Source organism: Merops nubicus, unplaced genomic scaffold (assembly GCF_000691845.1).
Source record: "Merops nubicus isolate BGI_N331 unplaced genomic scaffold, ASM69184v1 scaffold11555, whole genome shotgun sequence".
Taxonomy (NCBI): Eukaryota; Metazoa; Chordata; class Aves; order Coraciiformes; family Meropidae; genus Merops; species Merops nubicus.
This window is the reverse complement of record NW_008611640.1, coordinates 1,387-13,834: the sequence shown is the minus strand read 5'-3', so window position 1 is coordinate 13,834 and position 12,448 is coordinate 1,387. Positions and strand designations below refer to the sequence as shown.

General features: G+C 56.5%; 1 protein-coding gene across 1 annotated transcript; it reads left to right on the top strand.

Moving 5' to 3' along the window:
- Nucleotides 1-2,550: 2,550 nt before the first annotated feature.
- LOC103773897 (small G protein signaling modulator 1) lies at nt 2,551-12,234 on the top strand (the record flags this gene model as incomplete). Its single annotated transcript, XM_008941277.1, has 10 exons — nt 2,551-2,640; nt 6,609-6,771; nt 7,561-7,713; nt 8,249-8,316; nt 8,675-8,820; nt 9,313-9,444; nt 9,742-9,866; nt 11,355-11,422; nt 11,844-12,007; nt 12,105-12,234. Coding segments are annotated over 10 exons (1,239 nt in total), but the record flags the coding sequence as incomplete, so codon positions are not given.
- Between the last annotated feature and the right edge of the window lie 214 nt (nt 12,235-12,448).

Sequence of the window (12,448 nt, the reverse complement as noted above, 5' to 3'; positions counted from 1 at the left end):
TTTCAAATGTGGGTGACAGCAGAGTTGTCCCACGGGCACAGTTTCTAGTCCATTAGTGGGATATGTGAGGGGGGGGTGCCCACAACCTGCTGGTGGAGGAAGCTCAGCCATGAACCATCTGCACAAGGCAGCCTGACCTGCTGGGAGAGCTGGTTTTGGGGGATCCCTGAGGTGTGTGTCACTGGAGCTCTCTGGCAGGGCTGCAGTGAGGTGGTTGTGGTGGTTCTTGGGCTGATGAGGGTTTCATACAGGAGGGGCTGGTGAGTCTTTGGACACTTGTGGTGCCAGGTGGAGGGGAGGATCTGTGTTTTGGTGTGCACCCAGACACTGATTGCTGGTGGAGAAGAGGGGTGAGTGCTGCTTCCCATCTCTAATCCACCAGTGTGTAGAATCAGAATCCTTTTGGTTGGAAGAGACCTTTAAGCTCATTGAGTCCAACCCTTCCCCCAGCACTGCCAGGTCCCCACTGCCCCGTGTCCCTCACCCCACATCTCCACAGCTTGGAAACCCCTCCAGGGGTGGGGACTCCACCACTGCCCTGGGCAGCCTGGCACAGCCCTGGGCAACCCTCAAGGGCAAGAAATTGTCCCTCAGGTCCAACCTCAACCTCTCCTGGCAAGGTCAAGGGATATGTCCCACTGTCGTGCAGCGACAGAAGAGAGTGACTCCTTTCCTTTTGGTGGGAGTTGGTTTGTCCCCTTTTCTGTTTCACAGTGTTCCTTTTGTGGTTGAAGTTTAAAATAAAACACTGCAGGAGCTGTGGAGCCTGAATGCAGAGGGCAGCTGCCTCTTGTGTGCTGCTCAGCACGTGGCAACAGCACCTTAGGTGTGCTGGAATAAATGAAGGGCTTGCCAACCTTGCCTGGCTGATCCCTGAGAAGGGACTGCCCCAGCTTTTGGCTGTTTGCCACAGCAAAGCACTGAGGTAGAAGCTTTTTTGGGGGTCTCTGGAAGCTGGGGGTCTCTGGAAGCAGAGCCCTCTGCTCCTGGGGTGTCACTGCTCCCAGCGTGGATGCTCTCAGCTTGAGGTAGGACTTTTTCCTTACTCCATATTAGTGAAAGGATTTCTTTATTGGGCTGTTGGCTGTGCATAAACGGCCTTGATGACATCTTGCAAAGCAGTTTCATTCCCCAAATGATGGCATTAAAGGTCTGTCATACATGGAAGGTTTGCTTGGCCCTGACCTGCTGTTCTTCCTCTTTCCTGTGCCTTCAGAGGGAACATCTTGATAAGCAGAGGCTCTCCTACACCCACATCTCTGCACTGTGAACCCTTTCCCCTGCATTTTCTGAAGCCAAAGAGTGAAAAACAAGATGTTATAGAGGCTCTAGAAGATGAGATCCAGGCACACTGGCTGCTCTCTATTTAAAAGGCAAACCATTTGTTCAGGAACTGACTGTTGAAGGACCAAGCATTCAGCTGGACCTCTGCTGCGTGGAGATGATGTTGCTTGAGAGCTGAGGCAGCTCTCAGAGCTGCTCTGTGTCCCCTGCTCTGCTCTCCTGGGGGCACAGGACCACATTTCCCCCCCATCATCCAGCTTTAAGGGCATTCTGTGTGGAATCCCACCCTGAGAGCTGGGGCGTGCCAGGAGGTGTTCCCCCAAGCTGTGGGTGCTGTGAGAAGCCACCTCTGCTCAGAGTGCAGGGTTGCTTGAGGTGCTCAGGACCATTACTGTTGGGCAGCAGCACGTGCTGGGGTGGTCCCTTCATGTCCTCCTTGTGGAGAGTGACCCAGCTCAGCACATCAGCTGCCAGGAGCAGTGGGAGACACAGAGGGAGGACAACCTGCTTCCAGCATGAGACCTTCAGCAAGGTGGGGACAGTCTCCTGGCAGCCTGTGTGGGAAGGTGATCATCAGGAATAGGAAATCAAGGCACTTAAACCCCTCTCCTTTGGTAGCAACTTCAGTTTATAAGCATCAGAGTTGGGATAAAGCTCTAGCCCAGTTCTCTAGCTCCAAAACACCAAGGAAACAACACAGGGTGCATGGAATGGAGGTGTGCTGGAGAGCTGCAAGCTGCTCAGGTACATCTGTGGAGGCTGCAGGCACCATGGGCAGTGCTCTGTGCTGCAGGGGTGAGGGTGAGCAGGATAACCCTGCTCTGTGACAGGTACTGGTGGAGAGCAGCAGTGCTGGGGCACCTGGATTTCTGTCTCTGATAGTCCTTGGCTCCTCTGGGCTGCTGCTGTGGAGTAGCCAGACAGTCCTGGGAGCTTCTTTGAGGCTGGGGTCTCTCCTCTGCACCCTGCTCACCTGGTCTGACCTCCTGCCTTGTGTCTGCAGAGATTACACTCCTAATTGTTGTAGGTCCCCATTTATTTTCTTGCTGTAATGGTGCCCCTGATGTGCAACCTGCACAACAGGTTCCTGCACTGGGCCAAGAGCCAGCAGTGAGACCTCTTGTGTCACTAGAAGGGGTTAGAGAGGTCAGAGAGCAGAGGAGGTTCCTTACAGACACAAAGGGGACACAGCATCTCCCACCCCCTCCACCACAGGTCTCCTTGCTCTGGTCTGTGGCTGGAATTCAGCATTTCTCTGAAGCTGAGCCTCTGTTCAACAGGTGAAGCAGATCATGGAGGAGGCAGTGACGAGGAAGTTCGTGCACGAGGACAGCAGCCACATCATCTCCTTCTGTGGTGAGTGCCCAGTGATGGGGCTGGGGCACCCTCTTCCCGTTGGGCTGTGGTAGGTGTGTCTCCTGGGGGCACACTCCAGCTCTGGGGGAGTCGTGCTGGGGCTGGGGGAGGTGGTTTGTGCCAGGGGGTGAGTTATTCTGGCAGAGATCTGAGTCCCTGAGGTCTTTGTTCTGTGCTTAAAATCTATAGAGATGTGTCAAAAGAGGCAGGGGTATTGGCAGCCTGCACAGTCACTTCAGAAGGGCCAGAAATAATGTTTTATTTTTGATTTCCTGGAGAATTGATTCAGAAGGAGGAAGTCTGTCAAGTCCAAATATTTCCTTGCCATTATAGAATAGGAATTTATGGAAAGGCATCTTCAGCCTGCAGGAGTGGAGAGGCTGGAGGCTGCTGAAAGATTTTAAATGAAGCTGTGCTCTGGTACTGTGCTGGTTTTCTGGCAGCAGCACTTTTTGCTTAACCTGCTTTTTATTCACCTGTGGCACGCCAGCTTTGTAAATGTAGAAGCATTTCAGAATGGATCCAACAAAATCCCAGCAAAACCTTTTCTAAACACCTCCCTGCAGAGCTGTTGGATTGTGTCTGTGGTGCATGCCATGGGGGGCTCTGGGCAAGGCCTGTGGGGCAGGAGAGGAGTGTTTGTATCTCCATGGAGAGCAGGAGGGAGCTGCCTTGGTCCTGGGGGCACTGAGCACATCACAGGAGGAGCACTGGGCAGCCCAGCCTGGGGCTGTGCTGTGGTGTCGCTGTTGTGTCTGAAACCCCTCCAGGGGTGGGGACTCCACCCCCTCCCTGGGCAGCCTGGCACAGCCCTGGGCAACCCTCCAGGGCAAGAAATTGTTCCTCAGGGACAACCTCAACCTCCCCTGGGGCAACCTGAGGCTGTTTCCTCCTCCTATCACTTGGTCCTTGAGAGCAGAGCCCGACCCCCCCCCGGCTCCAGGCTCCTGTCAGGAGCTGTGCAGAGCCAGAAGGTCTCCCCTGAGCCTCCTTTGCTCCAGGCTCAGCACCCCCAGCTCCCTCAGCTGCTCCTCCCCACACTTGGCCTCTAGACCCTTCCCCAGCAGCTCTGTTGCCCTTCTCTGGCCACGCTCCAGCCCCTCAAGGTCCTTCTGGGAGTGACCCCAGGGTTTGAGGGACACCCTCCTCAGTGCCAAGTGCAGGGGGATGATCCCTGCCCTGGTCCTGCTGGCCACACTCTACTCTGGGCCAAGCCAGGATGTATCAGCCACCTCTTGCTGTGCCCAGTGCCCACGGTGGGCTGTGCTGCCAGGCAGCTGCTGCTGGGCAGGGGGAGCAGAACTCCCCCACATCCAAAGAGCTGAGGGGCAGAATGCTGATTTGGAGGCTGGGAAGAAAACAGCAGATGTGATGGCAAGCAGTGTCTGGAGAAGTTGCTCCAGGAAGGCTCGTGCAGCACCATCCCCACTGAGCAAGGCTGTGGCATCCACAGAGAGCAGAGGACGAGGGGGGGAGCGGTGAGGTCTCTGTTTTGGGGAGCAGAGGGGCTGCTTTCCTCCTCTCCTCCTGGGCCTTCACACAGCAGACCTGCAGAGGCTTGCCAGGGCCCTGTGCCTCTGTGTGCTGCTGACAGAACAGCATCGAAGGAGCAGGACAGACTTCAAGGTGTGACTCAGTCTCTGCTGTGCTGTGCAGCACGAGGCTTCGCAGCCTGCAATTATTTATAGCCTCCTGCCACACGGAGCTGAGGCAGCCAGGCTCCAAGGGCTCCCTGCTTCCTTCTGGCTCCTTAATGCTGCTGCTGCACTCTCACCAGCCCCTGGCATCTGCAGCTTCTTGCTGCTCCCTCGTTTGAATGGGCCGTGTGCCTTCCTGAGCACCTCGGGAGCTGGGGGAGGTTATAAATGAGCCCCTTCCCCTGGCAGGCAGAGCTGCTGAGCACCTGGCTCTGCCTGGGCTGAGCTGAGCTGCCTTCCTCAGAGAGCCCTCCTCATCCTCTGCACAGCTAGCATTCCCCAGAGCCCTGCTGATGGACCCAGTGGTGTGGCAGGGAAAGGCAGTGCCCCGATTTGCCCACGAGGGCAGGGTTTGAAGCAGACAAATGCAAGCTGGCATCTGTTCACCCTGCCCTGGGAGGCTGACGGGGAGCTGGGGCTGGAGGGAGCTGAAGGGTTTGCTGTCCACGTCAGTGCTGAGGCTGCCTTCCTGCTCAGCCCCTGCCAGAGCACTCTCCATCTCCACTTATCTTCAGTTTTGTGAGGAATGGAACCTCCCAGCTTGCCTGTGGGTAGCTGTGTGTCTGCTCTAGGGATGGGGAGAATCTCTTCACAGGGTCTGTTTGCAGTAAGTTATCAACCTGGCTTGGAACAGCATGAGGTTAAAAAAGAATCTTCACTGTCCTTGGATGTAGCACAGACCTGGTACACTTCATTTATATCCTCTGAGCCCTTGGGAGAGCACACTGAGGTTTTCCTGGGGAGGCTGCACGCTCGTGTGTGGTTTTGCTGGCAGGAGCAGTGTTTTGGGGAGGTTCAGACTATGGCGTTGAGGAGAGATGCTGACGACTGCTCCTTCTCCCTGCAGTGTGCTGGGAGGCTCTTCAGCAGCCTGGGGTTTCTCAGGCGTGCTGCTCTTTAGCTGGCAGGGAGGGGTGTGATGCACAGCCCCTGATGTGAGCAAAGCAATCTGCTGCTCTCTGGGGTGGCACGAGCCTGCTGTGGCTCCTCTGCTGGGAATTCCAGTGGGGGTCTGGCTCTGCTCCCAAGGAACAAGCAGTAGGATAAGAGGAGATGGCCTCAGGTTGCCCCAGGAGAGGTTGAGATTGGAGGTGAGGAACAATTTCTTCCCTTGAGGGTTGCCCAGGGCTGTGCCAGGCTGCCCAGGGCAGGGGTGGAGTCCCCACCCCTGGAGGGGTTTCCAAGCTGTGGAGATGTGGGGTGAGGGACACGGGGCAGTGGGGACCTGGCAGTGCTGGGGGATGGTTGGACTCTATGATCTTAAAGGTCTCTTCCAACCAAAATGATTCTATGATTCTAAATAAACCCCTGGAACAAGTAAAGAGGCCCATCTATGCATGGGCCATGCTATTTGCAGCACGTCTGGGCTTCAGCAGGTTTGTGCAGGGCTTTGTTTAGGGTTCAACAAGTTCAGTGGTTCAGAGTGGCTGGGAGTGGGCAGGCAGGACTTGGCTGGCCCACACCTCTGGCTTTGGTGCCACTGGCACAGGCCAGGTGCCCACTTGAGCAGGGCATGGGCAGGGAGGGGTGCTGGGGTGCAGAAAGCCTTCTGCCAGACCCGGATAAATAGCCTGCAGAGCTGCAGGGTGGTGTAATTTTCCAGTGCTTTGATCAGCCTGTTTAATAAGGCTGTGTCTGACACCAGACATCCATCCCCAGCCCTCCCGGGGGACTCTGGCAAACAGGCATCTTCCTGGGGAGTCCTCAGCAGCTCCTGGGGCTCCCTGCTCACCATGTGCCTGGCCACAGAGCCTGGCTGGAGGGGGCCTGAAACCTGCACTCTCCCATTTCATCACCAGCCTGGTGAGGTGCCCTTGTGCTGTTGGCTGGTCAGGTGGTGAAATGGGCAAGTTAGATGCCTAGTCCATCTCGGGGGGGATTTCAGGGACCTTTTAGCAGGCACATTAACTCTCTTTTGAAGTACTCCCACCCTGTCACACCCACAGTTTGTGCTGAGATCCATCAAGCTGTCGTTTTATTGAGATGAGCCAAACAGACTTCACCAACCTCCCTCTTCCTTGTTTTGCACAACTAAACTGCCCCCTCTGCAGCCAGCAGAGCCGATGATGACTCTGCCGGTGGAGGAGCTGCACTCTGCCTGCAGCTTCGGCTCAAAAGACATCTGGGGGTTCCCTGATCCTGCTCAGGCAGGAGTGCAGCGTGGCACTGCTCTCCTCCAGGGAAGCCCTGCTGTTGTAGGGCAGGGGGGTGGGTGCAGCAGGAGGGCAGGGGTGCCCTGACGTGCCCGCTGACGGGCCGGGCTCTCCCCAGCGGCGGTGGAGACCTGTGTCCTGCACGGCCTGAAGCGGAGGGCGGCGGGGTTCCTGCGCAGCAACAAGATAGCAGCTCTCTTCATGAAGGTGGGGAAGAGCTTTCCTCTGGCAGAGGAGCTTTGCAGGAAGGTGCAAGACCTGGAGCAGCTCATCGAGAACGCGTAAGGCGCCAGCGGCGCTGCGGGGGCGTGGGTCGGGTTGGGTTGGGCTGTGGATGGCAGTGTCCAGCCTGGGTGTTTTCAGCTGGAAAGACTCTTCCAGGGGAGCAGAGTCCTGTCCTGGGCTTTTGGTGCCTTGGCTGAATGGGTTGCTTTCCTAGGAGGCAGCGAGTTGTGGTGTGGGTTCAGCTGGGATGGATGAGTTCTGACCTCCCCTGCCCCTCGTCTCCTGCTTGGGGGGCAGCTAAGCGTGTCTGCTCCTGAGCTGTCACAGCTTACAGACCAACTGGAACCAAATTTGGTCTGCCTCAGTGTGCAGGGCTTGAACCTGCAGTAATTCTGGGCAAGTGTGGCTTACTCATCCTTGGACAGGAACCAGGCAGATGGATGGAGTAGCTACCTGAGGGCAGGAACCTTTATGCCGTCCTAGGATAAGCTGCTTTGCTTGGGAACTGCTGTCCTCAGGCACCAGTGGAGAAGGTGTGTGGGTTGGAGGACTCGGCAGAGGCTTGTTCTAGGGTGCCTTGACAGCTGGAAACCCATTGAGGATGTTCCCACCACTTTTCAAATGCAGATGTGGGCCATGTGGAGGAGAGGGTGGATAGATGAGGGGAGCAATCTCCAGAGCCCTGTCCCCAAGGACTCCCCTGGGCATCCCACAGCCACCACAGCCAGCACCACTGACACCCTGTCCTCGTGTCCCACGAGGAGTGAGTGCCAGGGGTGCCCTGGGCTCCTGCAGCCCCGTGATGAGCCAGTGATGTTGTTGTCCTTTGCCTTGTGCCTCTGAAGACGAAATCAGGCGCAGGGCATCCCGGAGAACGTGCGCAAGGTGCCCAAGCTGCCCAACCTGTCTCCTCAAGCCATCAAGCACCTCTGGATCCGCACAGCCCTCTTTGAGAAGGTCCTGGATAAAATCGTGCACTACTTGGTAGAAAACAGCAGGTGAGTGCTGGCACGGGCCAACCATTTACCTGTCCCAGCTTCCCACCAGCATCTCCCCCTTCCAGTGGTGCTGGAGGTGTTGCTGGCTGAGCTGTGTCCTTGTGGATCAGTTGTCGCTCTGTGCCCATCACAGGGACTCTGATTCCCTGCTGCTGGTGGCCACTGAATGCTCCCTAAAATAAAGCCAGGCCACGCTTGCTCTGCTGAGTTTCCAGGGGCTGTGTCATCCTTGTCTTCTGGAAACTGCATGCTGAGGTGTCCTGTTCTGGGGAGGTGTCATCCGCAGTCCTGGGGGGTTCTGTTAGGAGGTGGTGATGCTTGCAGTGTGCTGCAGGAAGGTCTCTGCTCTCCAGGAATGTCACAGCTGGCAGAGACAGCCTGGCAGGGGCTTCTTGCCCTCTCACCACCCAGGAGGGATATGGGGGGAGAGGGGCACTGCAGTGATTTCAAACCATCTCGACCATTTTGCTGGGGTTTGACCCCTTGACAGGGGTTTGAAATGCTACAGCATCCTGCTCTCTTTTATTTCTTCTAGTAAGTACTACGAGAAGGAAGCTCTCCTGATGGATCCTGTGGATGGGCCAATTCTTGCATCTTTATTGGGTAATTTCCTCTTACCCTGCTTTGTCAGCTTGCTTTCCAAACCTGTGTTCCCGGGTCTGGGATCTGGGGTGGGAAACGCGGTTGTGTTCCAGTGAGGACTTCAGAAGACTTCATATCCCTGGAGAGGGGGAGACCTTATAAAGACCAGGTGATGCACAGCACTGGGCAGTGCACGGAGAGGGAGAGCTGCAAGGCTGAGCTTGGGGGGTTGCTTTTATGGCACAGGCTGCAGCAGCAGCACCAGGCACAGCCCAGGGCTGAGCCGCCGGGCGCTGGGAGCACAGTGCCATGGCACAAGGCTCAGTTTGGCATTGCAGCCCACAGCTTCCTGACGTTTGCCATTCCCCTCTCTGCACAGTGGGGCCCTGTGCACTGGAGTACACCAAGATGAAGACTGCTGACCACTTCTGGACAGACCCCTCGGCCGATGAGCTGGTGCAGAGGCACCGGATCCACAGCTCTCACTGCCGCCAGGACTCGCCCACCAAGCGCCCGGCGCTCTGCGTGAGTGGGGGGGGGGGACAGCCCCCCCAGGGCTCCCCTGGGGGGCACAGGCAGCCAGGGCTCGGGGCTCTCTTTGAGAACAGAGAGGAGAGAAGGTAGAAGAGTGCAGTTACTTGAAGGCTTCAAGGCTGAAGCGCTGGGAAGGTGGGGTGTGGGGCCACAGGAGTGCTGGACCGCATCGTGGCGTCTCTGCCCTCTGGGAACATCATGTATGAATGAAAAGCAAAGGCAGCTGAAATCTGCTCTGTTACTGCAAACAAAGCACACTCCTGGGGCTACTCTGAGTACTCCTGGGGTTCTCTGAGTACAGGATCGATTCTGGAAGCTTGGCCAGAGCCAGGAATCCTCTTAGGGCACCACACGATGGGGAAGATTTCTAGTAGTGATTTTCCTAAAGTGTAAAAGCGAGGAGAGGATGACTTTTGAAGAGAAACTTCTTGAAAACAAGAGGTGTCTGTGCTCCCCTCATGTTTGTAGGTGGATCTCTTCCAGATTCAGAAGAGGCACTCGAGTGGCAGCATGGACGACCGGCCGTCGCTGTCTGCCAGGGACTACGTGGAGTCCCTGCACCAGAATTCCCGAGCCACGCTCCTCTATGGCAAGAACAACGTGCTGGTGCAGCCTGTGAGTACCCACGGGGGCACTGGGGCTTTGCAGTGCCTGTCCTGAGCTGTCCTTTGGCAGAGAGGAGCACAGGCTCCTTTTCAGCCTGGGCAGGGAGTGCCTGGGCTGCGCGTTGAGCTCCTGGTGATGTGGATCCTCCCAGTGGAATGGAAGAGCTCTGCTGCTGCCTGAGCAGAAGCAGGTTCCTCTCCCTTCCCACTCTTAACCAGAAGCCACAAAACGCCTCCTCCTGTCCCCTTCTGCTTCATGCTTCTCCTGTCCTCCAGCTCACTCTGTCCCTGTGCTCCTCTCCCCAAGCGAGACGACATGGAGGCGATCCCGGGGTACCTGTCCCTCCACCAGGCTGCTGAGATCATGGCACTGAAGTGGACCCCCAACCAGCTGATGAACGGCTCGGTGGGGGACCTGGACTACGAGAAGAGGTGACTGGCTCCTGGGGGCACCCTGGTGTAGGGCAGAGAAGGGGGGCAGATGTTCCCCAGGCTCAGAGTCTGGATCTGATGGCCAAGCCCACCAGTGAGTTTTCCCGCTGAGCGCAGAGCAAAACGGTCACCCCTGAATCTGTGACAGGGGAAGGGATGGGAAGGTGATGGGGAGGTGGGAGATGGGCACTGCTCAGTACCTCACACTGCCTCTGCTGGGAGGTGTTCAGCAAGGGAACTGGGGGTGCTTGTTCTGAAAGAGGCAAACAAAACCCCTCTCTGCCAGCAAAGACTCCAGGAAAGCTGAAGTGTGTAGAACACTTTGACTTAAAGATCTTCAGCAAAACTTGTTCTCAGCTGTAGATTTTTTGGATTTTGTTTATCTGTGTTCATTCCATCTCCCTTTTCTTCTTGGCCCCTGGGCTGTTCTGCTCTGCCTGGTACCTTGCCCCTAAAATACTATTTTAATCTCTACACCACTTTTCTGAGTTCTTGACTTGGGCATCAGCCTAAACTCTAAAACTTCCCAGTGTCAAGGCATGACCAAGGAAGAGAGGAGCCAGATGCCAGAGTAAGTATGAACCTCCCAGGAGTGACTCTTAGGCACCCTGTCCCATCCTTAACTGACTTTGTGAGACTTTATTTTAAGCAGTATTTTTGTAAAGTGAAAGCTAGTGCTGCTCAGAATCTGGAAATTGCTTTATTGAGAAGAAGTTGGTGGTTGTTGGCTGCTGAGACCCTTGCAGAGCAGTGCTCTTGCTGGGCTCTCTGCACAAGTGACACCCTGAGTGAGGCCACAGGGTCCTGGAGACATCCCCCTTCCCTGGCTTCCTCCTGGCCCTCTGCTCTGCCTGCTGACCAGCAGCTCTCCAGCATTTTCTAGGTTGGCTCAGTCCCCTCAAAGTGCCTGGTCTCACTCAAAGAGCACAGGTCTCAAACAGAACCAACTGTGACCAAATCTAGTTTTGGCTTTGAAAAAAAATGAGTTTATTTCTCCTATCCTTGGGGACAGGAGCTCAGTGGAGCAGCAGCCCAAGCTCAGGCTGCACTGGACCTTCCCTTGGGGCTCCAGGGCTGCTCCTACCAGGTTCCTGGGGTTCTCCTGGCACTGCAGCAGGGCAGGGAGTCCTTTCTGGGGTGCCCAGAAGAGAGTCTTCAGCTTTTCAGGGCTCCACATCCCTCCCTGCAGCTGCCAGGATCCGTGGACATGTTGTTGGTGTCTGGGAAGGGAGTGAGGGTAGAGAAGCAGCCTGGGGCAGGTGGGACTGGTCTGGCCCTGATGGAGCTGGGGTGGCAGGGCCAGTTCCTGGTTCTGGAGGGATGCTGTCACTTAGGCTGGCTTCGTGGCAGTCCCACTGCTGCTGGGCTCTCATCCTTTCTGTAGCTTCCCATGGTGCCAGGATAGCTGGAGGCAGGATCTGGAGCTGCTGTGAACAGCAGCAGAGCTGCTCCCATCTCCCCACAACTTCCTCCCTTGCTCTGTTGCAGTGTGTACTGGGACTATGCCATGACTATTCGCCTGGAGGAGATTGTCTACCTGCACTGCCACCAGCAAGGTAAGGGCAGGGTGGGGGGCTGCTGGGGGGTGTCACCCCCTGACACGTTACACCTCTGGGGTGTGCTCACGTGGGGGTGTTCTGATCCAGCTCCAGGGCAGATGTCCAGAGCTCTGGGTGGTCACTGCTGGTTAAGTGCTTCCAGGAGAAGCTTTAAAGCAGCCCCTGGCTGGGGGGCTTGGCTGGGGGGTGCTCCCTGCAGAGTGATGCTCTGTCATTCTCAGGGGTGGGAGCTCCCAGCTGAGCCTTCTCCATGGCCCCACATCTGTAGTGGGCGTAGAGAAGAATCCAAACAAGGGGAAAAGTCTTTCTCTTCCATACAAGAAGGACAATTCCTTGAGCTTTCTTGCCTGGCCTCTACATTTTTGACCAATAATGTTTCCCTCATTTGTGTCCTCTCTCTGCTTCACTGCTGCTGTAGTAGACAGTGGTGGGACCGTTGTCTTGGTGAGCCAGGATGGGATCCAGAGGCCCCCACTGAGGTTCCCCAGAGGAGGGCACTTGCTGCAGTTCCTCTCCTGCCTGGAGAACGGCCTCCTGCCCCACGGGCAGCTGGACCCACCCCTCTGGTCCCAGAGGGGAAAGGTAGGGACCCCAAAACTGGCCTTGTCCAGCTTCCTGCTGGTGTTCCAGAGGCTGGCGTGGTGGGGTGGCCTCTGAAGAGCAGGTTCTGTTCCCCCAGGGGAAGGTGTTTCCCAGGCTGAGGAAGCGAAGTCCCCAGGGCTCCTCTGAGTCTGCCTCTGACAAGGAGGAGGATGAAGCCACAGATTACGTCTTCAGAATTATCTACCCAGGGACACAGTCAGAATTCGGTGAGTGCCTTGGCACAGAGGGGTTCAGGTGGGTTTTTGGGGGGGGGTGTGAGCAGCCAGGGATGCAGCCCTGGCAGGCACGTGGCAATTCATGCCAGGAAACAGATCCAAGGAAATGGGCTGTGCTTGGAACAGCTCTGCCTTCAGCATCTGTGGGGTGGGGATTTCCTTTTTAATCTTTCACTTGCTTCTGAGCCCTTCATTTCTGCAGCTC